The following is a 21,950-nucleotide window of genomic DNA, read 5'->3' as shown; positions in this document are numbered from 1 at the left end:
AGTGGTGAATGCCTTTCTACAGATGTAAAGACTGACATCAGCAAACCTTTTGGACACGCAGTCATAGCCAGGTTCCTGCAAAACAACATCTCCATAGAAGATATCTACAACTTAATGGTTGTCAAGGCCTATGTGTGCTTCGACCCAACTTTCGGCGGGGGATCCATGTCTGGAGCTGGACTATGCTCTGCTGTTGAGCTTGCTGATGGAAGTCTCGTGGTAAGTCTGGACTAGGGATGTGATAGAGCTAGGCATGGGGAAATGAGAGGGTGGGAGGGTTATGGGCTAGTATCTAGATATGCAAGGGCATGTTGTTTACCAGAAGGTTACGAAATAGGTTTCTGTAGTCCACTGGGTCCTTGAGGCCAGCACTTGCAGACACATCTACTGAATCTGGCGGTGGGGAGATGTCTAGCAGTGTACATATGTAATTGCTGCGGGTGACCTCGTCCTGGATTGTCAGTGTGCTCTCCAGCTCTGGGGCCGCTGACGAGATAGTTGCGCATGCATGCTGCCAGATTCGGCATTCGCAGCTGTAACCCTGGAGGTCCCTGAGCCATGCAATAAATGCCATGGAGGTAATGAGCCGCATATAGCTTGGAGCTTCATGTAAGGTTTCAAGCTTAACCAGGAAAGCAAATGGAGGGCCCTTGCGCACAAGCTCAACTGAGGTCATACAAGCTAGTGCTGGCAGTGCCCAGCATTGAGAGTGGCCAGCGTTGATACAGCGAGCTACTAGATGCTGTGAGACGCTTCCGTCAAGCATCAGAGAGATTGCCTCTAGCAGCCTGCTAGGAGCTTCAGAGGGCAGCCTCTGTACGTAGTTATTGATAAGCTGCATTGCCTGCACCACCCTAGGTGCAGAGTTATCTACTGCTTGGATAAAGGCACACATCAGCTGGTCCTTGTCCATGCTTGAGTGTAATATGTAGTGCCAACGGAAGGAGCTGTAAGCTATCATGAACTTGAAGTTCGAAAGGAACGCGGACCATGGCGTTCGGGCGAGGTGCTCGACATCCAGCGCTGCTTGTTGACACTCAGCGCAGAGCATATCTGCTTTCCAAGCAGTGGGATTCAGCAATTAAGGTTTCTTCATGAGAGGGGAGAGGATAAATATGGTTGATGTGATGACGTTCTAAACTCTTTGAGCTCAATGAATATGGAAGGTTACAAAATCACTGTGTTCTCTCTACTTTTCTGTCCTCAGATCATGGGCCTGGATGAGCTTGAGATCAGGGACCTGGAGCAAGTGACACAAGTGTATGCCTCACTGCTGAGCGCCCACGTAAGGCTCCTGCATGTGATGCTGCCGCTTGTGCACTGGAAAAAAGTGAAAGTTATCCTGATTTTCGAGCAGAACACGTACCGTTGCTCGCTGGAGGATGTTAAAGGTTTGGTGCAGAATGAGCTTTGCAACTCGGGTATACAGCTTGAGTTCTACCACAAGTTTTCTAGGAATAGCAGCAAACCCTTACTGGGTAAGCATGTTTGCAAGAAGGTCAAGTTAGAAATGGTGCTCTCATGTGTCAATTACATTAACAAGAAAAGGCTGCTGTACTTTGACACAGTCATGTCTCTGGGCTGGGCAGTGCTCGCTGGGGCTACGAGCAAAGTCAGCCTCTTAAGGAACACCCTGGGTGGTCCTTATGGCACCTCGGTCAGCTCTAATGTTCATGGCTCAGCTGGCATGGACATGCACATGTACCGAAATTCTAAGCGGGGCCTCAACACTTCTGACCAGCTCATAGTTCACTTGCTTGACGCCCCAGGTCAGCTGATGCTTTCCAATGAGAAGCTGACAGACGCACAGCATGCAGTATATGGCCAACTGCTGCTAACGAAGCTGAGGGAAGAGATGGAGATAGTCACCGTGCAGGATTCGGACAACGGTGCAGGTGCCACAGTCAAAACCGGTGCCAAGAGGTCCGTTAAGGGCGAGTACACCAGAGATGATATGCTCATGGCCATGCTTCTACTGTGCCACAGCTGTGATGAGATGAAGGACTGTCGTAAAAACTCTGGAATAAGAACAGTGATTTGATCACTGTTGCCGTAGCTTGGCAAGAGAGTATTTTTCCCTGTTCTGAAATGTTATGGTGGTAGTGGTGGTGATGATGATTATTGTAATAAACAACCTGAATCAAACTTGTCTCTCTCTTCTCTCTGCCCATGTTTACTATTCATGCTTCTGTCTAACCTTGTATATGTGAGTGCCGATAGCTCATGTGTCAACCATCTTCCCTAGATGAAACCAAAAATGCATGCTGTACAACACGTTTTGATTTTGAATTTCTATTTATTTTGCGTACTTAAAAAATCATGCTGTACATCACTTTTAGATTTTTACATTTTTTTATTTTGCTGAAGTAGTAACCCACTGCAACCAAACAACAAGGAAAAAGCACACAGCAAGTAGAACTTTAAGACAGATTTTCAAGACAAAAAAACCTGGCTGAGAGTAAAAGCCAGGAGGCCACTGCTATGAGAGCTACAATGCAGCTGCTATATTAAAAGAAAACGTAACAAGACACGCTCCCTTAGTAGTAGAGTAAAGAGTTTGCACTGTGTTTTTTTCAACTTCTCTCATTCCTCAAAAGGACGAGAATCTGATGATGGCTCATCTGAACTTGATGACTCAGCATAGTCATCATCTGAGGACTTCCATTCTCCACGGATATACGATTCGTGCCTTTGTTGTGCTGTTATGTTACAAGTTTTGTTTGACATGTGAAGAAAACATCTCTTCCTGTCCTTGCAACCAAACAGCCCTTTAAAACGAGACTGCTGCTGGTAGTAATTGCAGTATAGAGGATGTAGTAGACCGAAAGCCTTGTTTTCTTCTTCCACTGTTAATTTTTTCAACAGAGCATACATGCTGGGGAACCTGTCTAATTCGTCTTCCAAGCCGAAGGACAGGGAATCCACTGATATGCGTGTGCTGCGTGCTCCACGCGTTGACATCCATGTCAAAGTGAAAAAAAAGCTATTATAATCAGTCTGTCGGACGAAAAAGGTTCCTGGAGGGGTATTTCGAAGCTTTCTGTGTGCTTCCTTTTTGGTGAGTTTACCCCAGTAGAAGCCCATGCCCTTCAAATCAGAGGTTGTGTCCTTGATCAGTTTGGCAGTTTCGCGATTTCTTAAGCGAACCACACGTTCGCTCAAGTTTGAAGTTGGAGTATTGGAAGCCATGGCAGAGATGGTTCAATCCCAATTCCAGAAAGCTGGGACCTTGAACTGCGGGAGCTACAGAGAACTTGCCCTTCCTTTAGTAGAGCAAGATAAAACTGTTGTTTTCTCTTGTTTTCTTTCACTTGCTAGACCCCGAAAGAAAGCAAATGCACATGCTCTTCTGCTCTCCTTTCATTCACACACATGAGGGGTCAAGTGATCTTCTTTTTAAAGGCTCTCACTTATAACATTGCAGCTCTGGGTTTTCCCTCTCAAAATCTAGTGAGAGTTTACCAAGACAAAAACATGGGGGGAAAATGTAATTTATTCTTGATCCCTTCTAAAGAGCAGTTTCTGTGTTCCATCTGTATGGGCACAACTACTGCAAAATCTGTATTAATCATTACTGGGAGACTGCAACCGTGTGTATGTGTCCAATGTGTAGAACAACTTATTCACACATACCACAACTATCTGTCAATACTTGTATTTCTGAGCTGGTTAATCACCTCAGGAAACACTGGAGCTGGAAAGACACTGAGGGAAATCTTGAGATCCAGGACATCAAACGCTCAGCAAAGCTCATCCAGAAAAACACAAAGCTTCATGGAAAAATGTACCTCCTCAACAATAACGTTTTCTGACTCTTTACTGGACTTACCTAGCCCTGGTTGGCTGGACAGGGCTGTTGTGAACTACTCCTTCCCAATGTCTGGCTGCCAATCCTTGTTGCCTTTCCTACGCCCTGTTCACACTGCTCCAGCAGTTTCCCTTTGCACAATCGAGCAAAAGAGGAGGAGGAGGAGGAGGAGAAGACAGAAAAGAGGAAAAAAGGTACATTTTTCTGAGGATATCGAAATATTTTTCGTAAGCTGCAGCAATGAGGATCGGCGCGGGCCCTGGGAAACGTTGGCAAGGGACCGTTCTCGATTCCTTCGTCGATGTCACAAGATGGAGGAGAGCATTGCTTACTGCTTTGAGCAGCAGCACCGATATCTAGTGTATCTCAGGTTCAATATGTACTATGCTAATCTCTCTGACAATGAGGAGACTAGCAAATAGAAACAGCTCTCTATAATTCCTGTACATTTGAAGGAGAGTTCATAATAATAATACAAATAAACAAAATGAAAACTCCATGTGTTTTGTACTTCTTTATTATAGTTGAGACTGTAAAAGTATTATAAACCCAACATCCAGGGGTTAAGGGTACCTAAGCAGTTGTGATGCCACAGCTAGACTTGTACGATGGCAAAATGTACAAAATCATGACAATGTTGTTGCATGTTGTAACTATATGAAGATTACTTTATTATTGCTATATGAAAACCTGAATAAAAGAAATATGTTTTTTTTTAATAGTGAATGTCTTTGTTAACACAAAGAATAGAGTAAATGCAATAAATACAGATTACAATTATATATATATACAAATACATTTATTCACATTCATTGAAACAAAATGTTTTTAATACAGAACAAACAACATTTCCAAACCAATTACTCTAAGAGGGTTAGGTGTATGTGAAGACTTGCGTTGGAGACTGACTCTGGCTCATCTAAGTCTGTGAATCTTCTTCCTCTTCTTCGCTCTCTCTGTCAATCCAATCCAAAAACAATGTATTCATATAGAGAGGCACTTGTTGTTCCGTCCTATAACAACTATACATAGTTGCTCGTGATTCGTGTTGACAATCACTCAACAAATATATGTCTGAAACAGCATTATTGTCTGAGAAAATATAGAGAGGCCAACAAGGCATTACTTTAATGTGTGAAGCTATATCTCCATGATTCTCCAGTATTTGTGTATACTGTAATGAAATCGGAATCAGAAAATTGCCTAAACCTTGAAAAACCCATCTAGCACATTTTTTGATGTATTGTAACATAGCACGACCCTCAGGAGTAGAACGGAATCGCGCTTTCATGTGTGACTCTGTAAGTGTAGACCACCAACAACACCTTTTACAAGAAGCTTGTATGTGACACAAAGCACTGAGTAACATGCCGTCGCAGCTCGATGATACATTACACATCTTAAATGTATCTAATATACGGGGAAGAATTACATCTTTGTAATAATTATGGCGAGCTTGCAAGCTGGCTGGTTCAGAACTGCAAATGCATTGAGTTGAAGGTACGTCGTTGCAAGGTATCCAGCCCACTCCTGTTTTTGAAATCATCTCCAAATGTCCCTTCACATCGCCCACAAGCACCTGTGAAATGTTCTTATCATGGTAGAGCATGTTCAAAACTCCTCTCCCCACAGCCCTGATGATCCAACGTGTAGACGGAGTAGCTACGCCTGGAAAAGTCACTGATGTCTTCACAACCAGATGCACTTTAAACCATCCGCTGCAACTTGTTGGGTCACACATAATTACACAATTGTATATTTTCACAATAGATCCTAAACTCCTTTCAAAAATCCCTTGTTGTACAATTTTAGCGAGATTGACATTATCAACAAGACCGTTTCGTAGGCCAACTCTTGTAGTCGTTGACACGGCGGCCCAAATAAGTTGCAAACTCAATACAACGTTAGCAATTCCCATAGTTTTAGGTGAGGTTCTATTCTCGAAATGAAATACTTCAGTGAAACTTTCAGTTCGGTCGGGGTAGCGGATCATGATATCACTGCTGTGAAGACTGCAGAGATCTGGTCCTGTTGAAGCTTTTTGTCTTTTCTCTCGCCGCAAGTTGTCAGAGAGATTTCTCAGTGCCAGATTACGGGGTGGTTGAAGCATTGTAAACGGTTCCTTACAGAGAGGGCATGTCCTGGATACGTTCTGTCTCCACCACTTCTGAAGACAGTCTTTACAGAAGCTGTGACCACAGAACAAGATATCTGGATCCTTAAAGATGTCACAGCACACAGGACAGGTGCATTCTAACTCAGAAGGAGACAGTCTGGTTGCCATTATGTTCTCGTGTGTTGTGACATCTGAAAGGTTTGGGTCCTTTTATCCGAACGGAGCAAGTACCTCCCAACGAATCCTCAAATGTTAATATTTGTCACCGATGATGTCAGGTAACTACCAATTCTTTATTTTAAATGAACTCAGTTTGACCTGATATCACTTTGTCAGAGTACTTGGCAGGGGAGGCACCCGCAAAATGTTAGAGCCCTCCCTCTGTCACTGTAGGGTGTTTTCAAAAAGTATATATAGAGATACATCCACAGAATGCTGTTAGGAAGACAAAATGTGTTCAAATATGGCTGATCGTTTTTGGTTGCTTTCTGCCAGCAGACCTCACTTTGAGCAAATTGGGGTCAGATTCACTGGTCAACAGAAGAAGCATCAACAAAGGTGCAGAGTTGCCATCTATACCCGTCAAACTCGCCAGTCTTTGGGACACACCTTCCTCCGTCAAATAGAGATTGATGGGACTAGCTACAAAGCCTTTTATGAGAAGTGTCAGAGTGTTGTACATCGTTTGCTCACCTTACCACGGTACCATACCTACGCTGACCATTCCAGAGCTGGGAAATGCAATCTTTTAGGACCTGGGTCATACATCATCGACTACAGTCGTGACTACCAATGGCTACTGATCCGTGTATGTATGCATACTTCCATCCCTGAAGACTCCTGGCTACCAGCAACTGATATCGAAAGGGAAGACGCTTTCCCTATACAGTTGGCTGTGCACATTGGTGACTTGAAACCTTTTCAAGAAATGATGGATCACATTAAAGCAACGTTGGATGAACGCTCACCACTTCCACCAGGCTCACCACTTCAACCAGGCTCACCACTTCTACCACTACCACTACCACTACCACTACCACTACCACTACCACTACCACGACCACGACCACTACCACTACTACTACCACTACCACTAACATTTGTTCACTTGAAAAGGGTTGACTGCGTTGACCCAGTCAATCCGGGAAAGGATATGTGCCCTATTCGATATCTTTGGCTACGTAAAAATGGCAGTTCTGCTCACAGGGTGTCTTTTTATCAAAAATTGTAAACATTATTTGACTATACCCTGTATTCTCTTGTGTTTTACCTACGAAAGTTGTATTAGCGGAGCTGGCAGGCATGAGGATCATGATCATGATGATGTAGAAAATAAATAAAAAACATTATTTGACTATACCCAGTATTCTCTTGTGTTTTGTACCTACGAAAGTTGTATTAGCGGAACTGGCAGGCATGAGGAACAACAATTTAAGGGAAAGTGCCTAAATTGTAAAGAATACACATGTATTTTTGTGTGTCTGTGTGTGTGTTCATGTGAGTGTGCTCGTGTACGCGCGTGTGTGTGGAACTTAGCTCCTGCTCCGTTTGAACCTTTCAAACAAATATGTAATAATGGGGGGAGAAAATCACCCAAGAATGACAAGAACAATGAATAAATAAGTAACACATTTGTTTTATTTTTTATCATGGGTTAGGCTGTGATTGGATGATAGCCTACACTAAACATACCTACTTGTGAGGAGGCCTGGGCTACTCACAAGTAGGTAGGCCTCATATTGAAGGCTACGGTACATTAAGGTAGATTGGAGAGGATCTCAGTTAAGTTCTCAGCTATGGATACAGCAATTTTCACATTCAGGTGGAAAGATCAGGTTCAAAAACCGACCACTATTTTCTTTGGATTTCCCTACAGGAGAATAATGTCTCATTTTTCCAGATTTTACATATCCAATTGGAGACGGATTAGCCATCAGAAAATGGACAGCGTCATGGAAGGAACAAGGAAGCAACACCTGACCCTGGTTATGATCGAGATTAAGAATGGTACAGACAGAAAGAAACTGTCAGAAGCTTTATGTGACACAAAAATGTATTCACTCAAATTAACAAGGAAGATCTGAACACAAAAAAGTTGGTTAACATGCTTTCTTTAATTATGATATGTTAAGCCAATCATTAAAGACTAAATGCAATCAAAATACAAAAGTGTCTCTGATATTATCACTCTTGGGAGTTAATACATATTGTAATAGATCACTCTATGGACTCTACTATTATTCTAGGAAGACGATTCCTTGAAGACCACTGAGCCTCTCTCATCAACACTGAGGGCATCAAAGAAGTCGCGCCAGTTGTAGTAGAATTCCGGTTGGAAGCCCACAGCGTGGCCCTGGAAGTGGATCAATTGTTTGCCGATGTTATCCACTTTGTGTTCTTGAACACCCACATCGGGATTCAGCTTGATGTTGAAGTAATATACTGGTTCTATTGGACAGGGTAGCAGGTTCAACCGTTCAGAGCTAGCGTTCGCCAAGACAGTGGAGTTTTGGTGAAACAGCAGACAAAGGATGCATGAGCATGGGTTCACTGGCTCTGTGGTGAGCGTCTGGTAGGCTTTTGGAGATAGCAGCGAAGGGAGGGGCTTGTCATGGATCTGACCATTGCTCCGGATCAGCAGCTTCCCCTTACAATGGTCACTGTTCGCACATGGCGGCAGCCTAGAGTCTTTAAACATTTTTAGCAGCATAGCCTTGCTGTATTCATTTCGCGCGAGTGCCCGACCGGGGACAGCGTGATCAGCGAACATTGCCAACAAAGGTTCAGAGTTTGCGTTCAGTAGTTTCAGTACAGTGGTCACCCATGAGCAGCAACTGTGCATTGCGTTAGGGAATCCACCTGAGGAGCAAGTGCACAGCTTCGGGTTAGGAGGGCGCTCAGGGAACAAGTCTCGGATGTTTTCATATGTCAGGTGTCTTGTTTGCTGCACCTTAGCCATCACTCGATCCCTGATTGCATTTCTGTATGCTTCAGATTTTGCCGCACCAATGTTATTATCCCCTTCGTAATCTGTGCTTCCTTCATCTGACCCTACCCCGGTTAGGTTTGGCTGCTTAAACAAAGTCTGAATCTCACTGGGCCCATTGGTGAAAGCTGCGGAGCATTGGACACAATGCTCCACCCTCTTTGCGTTTTCAGCACATCCGGGACACAACCAACGGCAGCATACCCTCTCTCTTACTCGGTTAAAAACAGTGCACTCACTGCAGAAGGATAATTTTAGTGTGAGGCATTCGTCGTGGTGGGGCTTCTGCATGTACCAGGGCTCGACCTCAGCTGATGGGTTCTCAAAGCATACAAGACACACACGCACACCCGTGCAGCCACAGTTGATCACCACCCCAGAGTGTATCAGCTGCTTGCTAGTCTTCACCAAGCCTGTGTGGCACACCAAGCATTTGCTTCCCTTCCCTTTCACAGGGGTGCGAGGAAGGTACATCTTCTTACGCTGCGTGTATGGTGTTGACGCAACCTTCCTGTACATGACTGTACACTTGTTTACCTGATTTGCTTGTTTCTCAGAACGCATCTCGTCGCATGCAGCAAGCAGAGTTTCAGGAACGACACCTGTGAACGAAGGACTGTCAAACATGTCCAGGCTGCAACTACTCTGTTGTGAGCTTGCAAAGGCATTGACACTTGATCCGGTGCCTGTGATAGGCGGGATTGTGTTTATCAAGGGTGCAGTTGGCAAGCCACTAGACGAGCTTTCTCTTTTGCCAGAAAACATCTGTGAAGAGCACATAACCTCAATACCGGAGATACTAGAGAACCTTCGGAGGGAATCAGTAAAGAGTGCAGAAGAAGAAAAGAGCAGGCAAAACCCAGGCTTTATAGCAGAAAAGGGAGGGGCCTTGCATAACAACCTGACCAAGCTCTTGTGGCCTAGAGAAATTTTCCAAGTTTACCAAGCTTACCAAGTATCTCTGACATTGAGGAAGCAATACCAGCCCGCGTGCGGAGTAACTGTTTTGGTGAGGCTGAGGAAGTCACACGGACTACCGCCCGGGCTGTATGTGTACAGCAATCCGGATCCCGAGAAGGGATACATGCTAGGGGTGGTGGCACAGTACGGAGTAAGTGTGGCGGAGAGCATTCCCGCAACTATCGCAGTCAGGGTTTACCCAGGCACAGATAACTGCAGCGCAATGTACTTGATTAAAAGGAAGACAACAGGAGGTGCAATTGAATACGGGAACCGAATGTACAGTGAAACTCTGTATATGGGATTGATTCACCCACTTGAGCAAGTCTGTACACTTTGCGATTTTGCCAATATAGCGCTGCGTGACACACAGAAGTGTGTAGTTGACCTGCGGTGGAAGGCCGGCGACCTAATATCGGACTGCATCCTCGCTGTGCCAAAGATACATGGGCTTATAGCATTGTTGTGGCACAACAATGCTGATTCACATGCAGTGGAAGAATCCATAGTAGCATGGATCCATGGAGCCAACATGGATTTACCTGATGGTTTTATAAGAGTTATTGATAACTCTGCACACGAGGATGTGTTTGCCTTCAAAACAGCAAAGGTGTCAACTGCAGGGCTTCCTCAGCCCCCTGACCATAGTCACTCATACTTCATGCACATCTATATCGAGGGTGACATTAATAAGGCAAAATTGGCGATTGGGGAGCTGCCTAATGGTATTATGCGGATGGGCTACCCAGGTCATTTGACTTTGGGTCAATGGTACCGGCTGTCGGAGGGGCAACTACAAGGCAGGCCAACCCCACTTTCCCAAGGCAGGCTGCAGCAAGGGGCACTTTCTACACTGCCTGCCCCGGACACAAGGTCTTTGGAAGTTATTAAGGAGATCGGTGTGTGTGATTTCACCGCCGTTGTGCATACTTTGTACTACAGCCATGTCGACTGCACATACAATGTTATGGCCACTCATGTGCTAGAGTATGGAAAAGGGTGTAAAATGGATCTGTGTTTCCTATAGTATTGGGGTGCCACTGTTCTCTCCTATCTGTGATCTCTATGCTGTGTAAGATGACTGTATCCAGTGGGTGTCTTTCTTTTTCCCTGAGTCCTATGGTTGGCATCATGTATGATTACAATAACGGGAGAAAATAAAAGTCAAATGATAACAATGTTTTGTTACCCGGTCTTTATTCAGCAGTATCAAACAATGATGCATGTATTTTGTCTTCAGGCTAAAAACGCATTACCCTAGTTGCAAGCTCTAAACAAATTAAATTTAAATTAAATGAAATAAATGGTTAGAGTGAGGTTGCACTAAAGTAATTTCATGGTGCTTTGGCTTTACATTCTCTTTTTTTTGCACTGACTTACGGATTGGTGTAGGTCACACTTTGGGGTTTCTACCATTTCACTCTCGGAACATGACGAAGAAGGGGTCCTACGTTTGGATCGACTGCTCCTGCCTTCTTTTGATTTGTGCGTGTGCTTTTTTGTCTTAGACTTCTTTTTGTGCTCACTACCGGAGGGATGACTATGTTGACTCTCGTAACACTGCGAAAGAATGAGGTTCGAAATAGGCTGTAAAGGGTTCCTAGTTTCTGTTCCACTGCTCCCTGCACGTTTGGACACATGATCAACAATGCGTCCCGTTCCTTTGTGTCTACCATACACATCTTCCTCGGCCTGCGGTGAAGACGCGTATGTGTAACCCGGTTCGATATTCTCGTCCACCCGCCTGGCCAGACTTTTGACCTTCCTCCTGGCTAGAGCGTCCCTGCCTGAAAGCTGCTCTTGCTGATGTACTGTTGCCATGGTAGAGGCGTAGTCAGACTTGAGGTTCTCCACTGTAAACGGGTCTTCAGGGTAGATGCTGTTCAATGCTGCGACAGCATCCTTCCATTCCCAGTCCTCTTCGAGTACCTTGTAGTGCGCGTGGTATTCCTGTGGCTCCTCGTTGAGTCTCAGCATGATCTTGTCCTGGTAGTAGATGGTGCGTGTATTGCAAAAGTTGCTCAGGTTTACGATGGGCACCCCAGAGTATTCTGGGCTGCATACCTTGAGCCTAGGCCAGTGGAAGGTTTCTGGTGTGCCATAACCAGATTCGTTCAAGTGGTCCGTGTTATACGCGACGCGTGTCTCGGGGTAAGTTCTGTATATCACACTACCATAGTATATTGGAGCAGAACACTCGTAACAGTGCTGCTCCAGGTTGCCGATTTTTCGGAACGTCATCTCCTTCAACATTGGCACCCCTTTGGTCGCCTCAAGTATCAATGCCTGCACGGGATCTTCAGTGAAGTCCAGGTTGAAGGTGATGCTTGGAGGAGTTGGAGGGATCGGTGGGGGTCGAAGGCTTTCCTCTTCATTCGTTTCCCCTTCCTCTTCATTCGCGGACTCTTCTGAAAAGTCTGAGCCTGGCTGCTCAAAAGCTTCTTGAGCCTCAAAAGCTTCCCGAGCCTCAAAAGCATCCAACATTGCGCTGCCTACCTTTCCCCAGAACGCCTCATGGCTCTCCGGAGCGTATAAAGCCAGCAGATCGTATACTACTTCAAGGCACACAGTCACAGATGAAACCTTGAAATGGGTCTTGTACGGCATCTTACCGTAAAATGCATTTTCCTTATCCTTCTTGTCCTTGACAAATGTGCAAAGTTTACGTTTCCTCATGTCTCCGTCGTGGATCCGTGGTGGAAAGGTACACGAGGCGCACTCCGCCAGCATCTCGTGTGCCATCGAACTAGCTGGTAGCTGATCATCTGGGAAGTACAGCTGGGCAATACCCGAAATATGAATGTGACCGTCCTTATTTTGGGACTGGCTCAGGCAGCTCTGCACCTTCACTTGCTTCAATACGTAGACCAGAACCTGGCAAGCAAAGTTTGCATTCATATCAATTACCCTGGGCAGTACGTCAGGGAGGCACGCTGCCGAGCACAATTTGAACACAGAGCACACCTCGAGGCAAAGCTGGCCAAATGAAAGCATGTCTAGCGCCTTCATGCGTTCCTTGTTGAGTTTGGAGATGAAGTGAGAGTCAGAGCTAGATAATGTATCTGGCACCCTAGTCCAGGGAGGCACCCACAGATCAAAGACAAAGTGGCAAGCTAGCTTCATAGCCTCTCCAAACACCAGCTGATTGATGATGCCCAGCATCCTCATGTTGTCCCGGCCCCGTCTACCAGGGTTCATCACGAATGTTTTCCTCATCATATCAATGCAGCTGGTTCTAGCTGTGTCAAAAGACTCGCTGAACTGGAGCAAGCTGGAGCAGCCGATCATACAAACGCACTGAACTAAGTTCTGTCTGAAGAGACAGGTTGAGGCAATTATATCCATTTGCTGTTCCTTCACAGTGTCGACAATACTCTGAAAGGAACAAGTTCGCGAGGAGCTATTTGTGAACTCTGAGGACATCACAAGACACCTGTCCAGCCAAGCAGGGCTGGTGTGTTCCAGTGAGTTGCTTGTCCACACAAACCCTACGTTATGCACCGCCTGAACCTTCTTTGTGTCCAGGAGACCAGTAGCCGGGTCACAGATCACGGTGTCACTCTCAAAAACACTATCGTCCAGGAGGTGCTTGAACTGGTTGGGCATGTTTGCAGAATCTCGGTCTGTACCACGTGTGCCCTTTTGCGTGTTGTGAGTGTCCTCAATCATTACAGTCCATGAAGTACGAATTTTCTTGTATTTGAATGACTGATCTGTGAACGAAGTCAGGTCCTCCATGCAGGTGGGTGTGATGTGAAACATGATTTTGATAACTTTGTTGATAAATGTTTTGCCCTCTCCTGCACCTGTGAAATTAAACAACATGAACCTCTCTATAGTGTAACGAGGCGCGGTATTGGTGATCACATAGTTTAACGTAGTGGATGCCTGGAAAAGCCGGTGGACTTTGAATGTGTCCACAAACATGTGCGAGATCAGAGCCTTGTCATAAAGCTTGAGTGCGTTGAAGCTGGAAGTTTCTAGGTGCCCCCTCACGCCCCTAGACAACATTGAGTACACGTTGGTACACCTCCTGCCAAGTGACAGAGCAGAATTCTCCCGAGACCCTTCGGTAAGTGAACGGAATTGAGCATAGAGGTCCTTGACTGGCTTGGGAGCACTGAACCGGCCCTCAGTCAGGCACGTGTACATCTTGTTAGCCATGGTCTCAAAGAGATGTGCGCTGTTCTCAAACTTGTGCTTAGCCTTCATCTCTGTGGCAAGGCGGTTCAGCTTTGCCAAGTGTGGGAACAGCCTCTCTATGGTCTCCTCCTGGCTCACCATTAGGAAAGGGTGGATAGGCGACGTGTTGTACAGGCAAGTGTAGCATGCTAAGCACTCCTGCGTGCAACGTGGAAAGCAACCACAGCGGAGTTTACGGAAAATACTGGCTTGTGCTGCATTCCTGCGGCATGCTGTAATGTCTTCCATCATCCTGCTCATTGTGCCTTTAGGCACCGATACATGCTTGTGAATCCTTATGTCTAGAAAGGCAGCAGGGTTTTCCCTGTTAATCAGCGAGACCATGTTGTACTCAAACACAATTAGGGACCGCACATTCACCAAACTCCCCTTGCCGCTTTCGGCTAAGTTGTTAACCACCCCTCGGATTTCATCTAAGAATGTCTCCTGTTCCTTGGCAAAGCAGCCCTGGGACAACAACTGTTCACAAGACATGGCATCCATCAGGGTTTTAAAGAGTTGCCTGCCGTCACCCTCACCACATGGGAAGTGTAAGTCAATGATCTCTGACAAGGACTGCCTCAGACCTTCCAGGCTTAGGTCCTGGATTGTGGCGGGTACGGCGTGTGCTCCGCGAGCCGAGATCATGGGAATGTACGCAGAGCCCATGAGCTGCTGCACCTTACTCTTTTCCATATTCTTTGAAACCAAGCTGTCGGACACACAGTGAAGGCAGTTGAACATGGCACTCATCTCGCCCTTGCTGTCACGCATGTTGATCATGGCATAGTTGAGTGAAGATATCCTGTGCTTCACTAGAGACAGCCTCATGAATCCAGCGAATGCCTCTTGGTGTACATTTTCCATAGTATGTTGTTCGTGTATATCAGTACTATTTTCTTCGTCTATATCAGTACTATTTTCTTCGTCTATGTAATTTGTATGTAACACACCTAAACTCCCCAACATTTCACTTTCCTCCATTTCGCTTTCCTCACTTTCCTCACAAGAGACCTCAGAGGAGGTCTCTTGCTCACTTATAGAAATCTGGACATCAGGCTCCTCAGACATGTCTAGCACAAAGCAAAAAAGAAGTGCCTCTGCAAAGTCCTCACGTATGGGCGATGATAGTTTTCCCACATCGCGATTCTCTATAGTGATTTGCAACACCTTGCCCTTGAAGCAGTAGGTAATGTACAACAGCAGCTGGAACAGTGCACGCTGCTTGAGCTCAAGCGCTGCAAAGCAGTGCATGTCAGTTGAGTTGTCATAGAGAAGGTTCTTCTCGATAGCAAGGAACATGACATGCCTTTCTTTGGGTAAAGCTACCTCAGGGAAAGCTGCAGTGCACCAGTTGCGTGGGGGCACCTGAGGTCCCAGACTCTCATCCTTGCCCTTACGAGGCATCCTAGGGATCCTCGTAAGGTTAAAGCCCCCTGCTGTATTTTAGACATTTTATTTTGTTCTCTCTTATCTATTTCTCCTACTGTGACTGGGGTGGAGCCTAATTCAATCCACTAAGTGAACACCGTTACCCGCCCACTCCCTGTAGATCCTCAAAAAGTTGTCAACATAGCAAAGCACAATTTTTTTCCACCATGGATGGCCCTTTTCCCTTCATGTCCATCTTCCCCGGCATGTACCCAACAAGGCGCAGTGTTGACACAGTTCAAGAACCCAGCCTAGTGGGTCTCCTCATAAAGTCTGTCATGTATGATCACGAGCTAAACAGCCTGCTCTGCAGGGCCCTGGTTGTGCACTCAATCAGCAAAGAGTCCCTACACAGCTCTGTCTCAATGCATGTGACTAACATCCACCCAGTGGTGGGCTATGATCTTGAGATTGAGGATTCCTCAAATGAGAATTGGGAGGGAGTCAGGACCAACTGGCAGCAGCATATGGTTGCTGATCCTGTACAGGTATTGGTCCGTCAGGACGATATCAAGAAGCAGGTGAACGCTCAGGTATTCCCTCTGGCTTCTGTGAACTCTGCAGAAAAATATTTTAAAAAAGTTAAGGGAGCGCTGAACTTTGGTGATTTCAATGTAGAAAAAGGATATTATATGTCAAGTGATGGTAATGTCCCAGCACTGTGCATAGGCATAATGTTTGGCCGACTCTACTTCCTGCCAGTTGCAAATGTTGACTGGCAGAAGAAGAGCACCAAGATATCTCCACAGAACCTAATCTATGATCACGAGCTCTCTGAGGCTGAGGCTCTAGTGTTTGAGACAAAACATCGTGACATATTCTACAATGTCGCTTGCCTCCACATTGATACGGTTTACAAGGACAGATATAGAGATCCAACAACCCGGTGCATTATATTTGCGTCAAAATCCCCCTACTGCACAGAGAATAAGGTGAAAAAGCTCAATGCCAGTGCTCTCCAGTTGAAGCGAGAGTTGGAAGGAAAATTAAACCCACAAGGCTCATCACACGTGGATATCCCAAGTCTTCCCGAAGATGTGTCCGGAAAACAGCACGAGATTACCTGCCTTTCCATCGTGTCCCTGCGTGGGGACCGAGTCAAGAAGCCGGGTGAACACAGGAAGAGCCTGATGGTGTTCTACAACAAAAGCAAGGTGAAGAACGGCCCCGAGCTTGAGGTGAGCGCTGAGGTTGCACTTACTGCGGCCATCAAAGATCCAAAACGGATCAGGATCGTGGAGTGCAAAAACGAGTATTATCTGATTTGTCAGGTGCTCTTGGCACTGAAAGAACAGAACATCGAGCTGCTATACATGTACAACGCCGACTTTCACCTTAGGGTGCTTGAGCAGCGAGTTCAGTTTTACTTGAGCAGCTGTTGCAGTCACCATTACCACCTAAGTGCCGAAAGTCGTGGTAAGCTGCATACGCTCTGGTACGGATTGTTCGTTTCTGACAACTTTGGGAGCAGGATGAAGCCTGTGTTTCAGTTCGAGATGGTGCGTATGATTGAGATGTACGAATCAATGGTCACAGCGCATAAACCCTGTGTGTCCCATGCAGCTCAAGAGTTCAGGAATGGAAAAAAGAAGCTTGGCCATTTCAAGAGCAACAGCTGTGGTGCCAATGTGATCGACCTGTTCAGAATGGCAGGGACACAGTCCACTAAGTATTGCTGTCCCAGCATGAAACTTAACGACGTTGTCCGCTACGTCGTTGGCGACAAGAGACTGAAAAGGGGCTTAACGCTCAAGGACCCTAGAAAGCTGTACAAAGTATCGGAGGTGAGTGACTCTTGCAAGGACGAAATGATCCGCAAAGGTGGAAAGGATCTCTTCAAGGTGCTTGTCTACAACCTGCAAGACTCGCAGTTGTGCGCGAGGCTGGCCAAGGTGCTGGACCCAGTCTCCTCCCTGTTCCATCGCTGCCGCGCCACGCTCAACATCGACGTGATCGTACATGGCCGCTACAACACGTTTGAAGGCTTTGTGCAAAGCATACACGCCGTGCAGATCCCTCAGCTGAAGTACAAGTTGGATAACCTCAGGTGTGTCGCTGGTCCACTTGGGCGTAAACTGAAGAAACGAAAGCCCTGGACCATTGAGTTCAGCAAGGAATCATGCCAGGGCGGCTCTGTGTGCGATCCCATGACAGGGCTTCACTACTCAGGACCCGGCATGGGACTGGAGCTGTCTTTCGACTTTGCTAGCATGTACCCGTCGATCATGAGTGTGCTCAACGTATCTTTTGAGTCCACAGTACCTTGGCCACCGAAAGAGTTTGACCACGACCTCACCGGGTGGTTGTGCTACCACTGGGAGGCCGAGGGATTCAAGTGTGCATCTCTGATCATGAAGTATGACGACGTGGAAGGAAGCTTTGTTCGCGATGATGGTATCATGAACTCGTCCATGGAGCGATACTACAAGCGCCGTGCCGAGTACAAGCAGTTGCTTAGTGCGTCGGGGCTAAGCGAAGAGAAGCGAGCTTACTTTGAGCTTCTGGTGCTTGAGTGTAAGATCTTGATGAACTCCTTCTATGGCATTGCTGGTATATGCGGACCTCTCATCTCAGCTGCAGGCAGGCAGCAGATGAAGGTGGTCAAGGAGTGCACGTCAGAATGTTTTGATTCAAAGTGTACCATGGTGTATAGTCACACGGACAGCATCATGATGGTGGTGGGCTACGGACCCAAAGACCAGCCTGAGCATGAGTTACAAGACAGAGTAGACAATGTTCAGCCGGGTGCAGAGGGAGAGGGGCTGGCAGCATTTGCAGCACAGGCACGTGATGCAATCACTCAAAAGTTTGCCAGAACGGAGACAATGGTACCTAAATTCTGTGAATTTGTGCACAAGAGGATCATTGAGGATGTGCTTGGTAGACTTTATTACATAGGGCCTGGAAACTCTACACACCGAGCCTTCAGGGACCCAAAGTGTGGAGAAACGCTTGGGTACCCAACATACCTGGTCAAGATGTCTGACGGACCTGAACTCGATATAACTGGCCCCTTCGTGAAGAACCATAGGATCAATCTCAAGTACGAAAACAGCAGCTCGGTCATATGCTATCAGGCCAAGGGGATGTACATCAGCTTGAGCCACACGCTAAACCACGAGACGGGCGAGCTCGCGAAGGTGGCAGTGAAAAAGCGAGGCGTCTCAGTTTGCAAGAGTGTCCGCACTGCATGTGACGAAGCGATGGCCAACGTATTCATCGCCTGCGTGATGCGAGGTGACTGCCTGAAGCTGGAGCCCGACATCAGCCGATGCTTCTCCACCCTGCCCTGGCACCAGTTGAGCATGGGAGACTGTGTGTTGTTCAATCGCCGTAAGGTGCAGATTGACCGTGCCACGGGCCTATGGCTGGGATTGGTGGAATGCGAAACTGCACTGGACCGCCATAGGGTCGAGCTGGTAAAGGCAGTGGAGCTAGATGACGGGTTCACGGCCGTGTCTGTAACGCTCAGCAATGGTACCTATGCTGAGTGTTTTGAGGTTATGACGCTGTACAAGGACAAGCTATACTGCCTAAACCACCTCTTTTCTTCAGCAGAAGCCATACGAAGGGACCTGATTGCGTGCCATGCGGCAGAGCTAGAGGCATCTAAGTTAGCTTCTGGGTTCTTTCCATGGCACAGGCTGCTGAAATGTGAGAAAAACATCAACCTGAAACCGGAAGTGCTCAACAGGCTAAGGGTCAAGAGCACAAGCATCAGGACCACATACTTGGAAACAGTGAAGCACACACAGAATCTGCAGAAAATCACAAGTGTTTCATTAAGGCCATCCATGAGGCCCGGCGATGAAAAGGTAAAGCCTTGCGAGGCAGTTTTCTACAGGTACCCTCTGGATCTCAAAATCAAGACTGGCAGCTTAAAAGGTGGAGCAGAGGCAGAGGAGCCTAGGGGCAGCAAGAGGCCCAGGTGTTCATCTCATTCTGCAGAGACCGATAACGAGGGCCCAAGCAGCAAGAGACACAGGACCTCAGCTAGTTGCTATAACTCAGATGAACAAGATGGGGATCTGTTCCAAGCGAGCACAGTAGCCCAACAAGCAGCGGATGGCAAGCTGGAAAAGGTTACTTTTCCTCCCGGCAGCAACAACATGCTTAGCTCAAGGGTGCTGGTGAGCCGAGATGCCAAAATCTCCCTTATAAGCAGTCAATCCAATATGACCGCGTACTGTGTGGTGGATTACTGCCTGTCCCGCTACATGTACAGCCAAACACATGACAAAGAGACCATGGAGTCCTGCCGCAAGCACTTAGCCCAAAGGTTCAATGCAATTTCCGAACGAGTACAAAGGGCAAGTAAAGTGTTCCTGACCTTGATGAATAACTGTCCACTACACATGATCCCTAGCTGCGGGCGCCAGGAGCTTCAGAGCATTACAGCACGCAGGACCGCTCACTTGCGGTTCCCAGTCGATAAGCTGAAGCTGGCTGGTGTAGTGATCATCCAGGACATGGGCCTAAACCCGGACACTGTGTACCGGTCGGAGATTGCTGCCTTTGGCGCATTGCTGTCCAAAACCCTTCGTGAGGGCACCCTTAAGCTCACTGAAGATAGGCAAACTGACAAGGGATGCATTTCAGTGAGCGTGCCTCGGGTGCTGCTTGACAACGCCGGTATTTGTGCTCAAGGGACATGGATATCAGTGCAGGGGGGTGAGTTTGATGAAGGTGAGATACTTGACCTGACAGGAAGCCTGTACCAGGCAGTCATGGCAAAGCAGGTTTATGAGCCAGAAGCCTTTCCCATGTACACTGCTCCACTGCCTGACAAGGTCCTTGTCATCATGCCATATTACAACAGTGACCGGCAGGTAGTTCACCAGTGGCTTGTAACATTTGCTAAAAAAGGATGGTTGAACAAACAGAAACCCATGTATCACTGCATAGGATGCAAAAAATTCTTCAAGGAGCTGAAAGCTCTTCGCATTCCGGTTTCCAGGCTGGAGAAAGCAGTGTATGATGATTCCAAAAGAAGGAGGCGGTTCGGCACATGTGTTTCAGAGATGTCATTAGGGGCGTGGTATGGGATAGTATAAAACTTGTAACACAGCATCTGAAGGACAGACTCTGAAGGACAGACATCACATGTAACATTTTGTAGGACTCAAAAAATAAAACTAAAATTAAACAAGACAGATAAAATGCCTCGTTTAGGTTCTGTACAACAGAAAATGGAGTGTTTATTTGAGAGAACCATAGAAGACGGACCATCTAGCAAGCACAAGGACCAGCAATATAAGGTTGTCACAACAGAAAAACTGAATGACCTAGTGCTGAAATCTGACATTCACAGTGCACTTGCCACAGAAAAGGTGGATGGCACCTGCTGTTATGTTACAGAGTTCGAGGGTAAACCATACCTCTGGGCAAAGCGAGAACTAAAGCTCAAAGAACCTGAATGGGAACGGTTCAAAGAAAATCGCAGTGCACACCGCCGTGGTATTCGCGAAGGCTTCACATACAACATTAAGAAGGACTTTAAGAACATCCCAGAATATTGGATCCCTGCTCACGTTGGGGAAAATAAATCTGAAGTTAACAAATTTGGAAATGTCCTAGGTTGGGTTCCTGTACATGAATGTGACAAGTTGTACCCATTGCATTCTTCTGTAGTCAACCATGGTGCAGCCCTGGTTCTCAGGCAGAGCTCTGAAGAGGAAGTCCTGTTGGAATTGGCTCTGGTTCCACTGGCAGAACTAATGGGACAGACCCTTGAGCTAATTGGCCCAAAGATCAACGGCAACCCTTATAAACTGAACATCCGAATGCTGGTGGCTCATGGAACTCTGCTTGTGAAAAAACCTCCTTCTCTGAACCGCGAGCAGTTGCTTTTCTGGTTCAAGGATAGGCCAGAAGGGCAGATTGAAGGCATTGTGTGGCACTGTGCTGATGGAGCTATGTTCAAGCTCACTAAAGTGCACTTGCAGATGGACTGGAGAAATGTTCAGGACAAGTACCTTTGCACCAGGCCTGTGTTCATTAATGTTGACCGTGAAGGATTACCAGAGCACCAGCAGCATCAGTGCAGCAGCTGTACAGATGGAAAGAAGATGAAGAAGATGAAGGGTAGCAGCATGGAAATGTTTACTGCCTTGTCCAAGTTGAATGGAAGCCGCTTCTTGCGGCTGCAGGATATCATGAAATGATTGCAATGAAACAATAAATAAAGATCATAAAGTTTTGACACAATCTTTGATATTTTTGTATTCTTTATTTGATCTGAGTTACGTTACATGTTTTCGATTAAAAAGGAGGCAGTTGCTTTTATTGGCATCCTTAGGGGTGTGCTGAGCAGAGTATAAAGTGAATGAGATATATTGTTTTAAATGAAAAAGAACAGGGGAACTGAAGGTTGATGCATAATATTTTGTGATAACATACATATATATTTTTTTTACATCCACAATAAAAAGCAAAATAATTCATATCCTTGCCATATCCTCTTCACC

The 21,950-nt window shown here is 46.4% G+C and overlaps 1 protein-coding gene across 1 annotated transcript; it reads left to right on the top strand.

Annotated features, from left to right (window-relative positions):
• Positions 1 to 20,672: 20,672 nt before the first annotated feature.
• LOC308081152 (RNA ligase 1-like) lies at positions 20,673 to 21,647 on the top strand (the record flags this gene model as incomplete). Its single annotated transcript, XM_080457548.1, has 1 exon — positions 20,673 to 21,647. The coding sequence occupies one exon, from the start codon at positions 20,673 to 20,675 to the stop codon at positions 21,645 to 21,647; it is 975 nt and encodes a 324-aa protein (XP_080313674.1).
• Positions 21,648 to 21,950: the final 303 nt, after the last annotated feature.

This window comes from Gymnoscopelus braueri (assembly GCF_963280865.1).
Source record: "Gymnoscopelus braueri genome assembly, contig: SCAFFOLD_49, whole genome shotgun sequence".
Classification (NCBI taxonomy): Eukaryota; Metazoa; Chordata; class Actinopteri; order Myctophiformes; family Myctophidae; genus Gymnoscopelus; species Gymnoscopelus braueri.
This window is presented reverse-complemented; position numbering and strand designations above follow the sequence as displayed.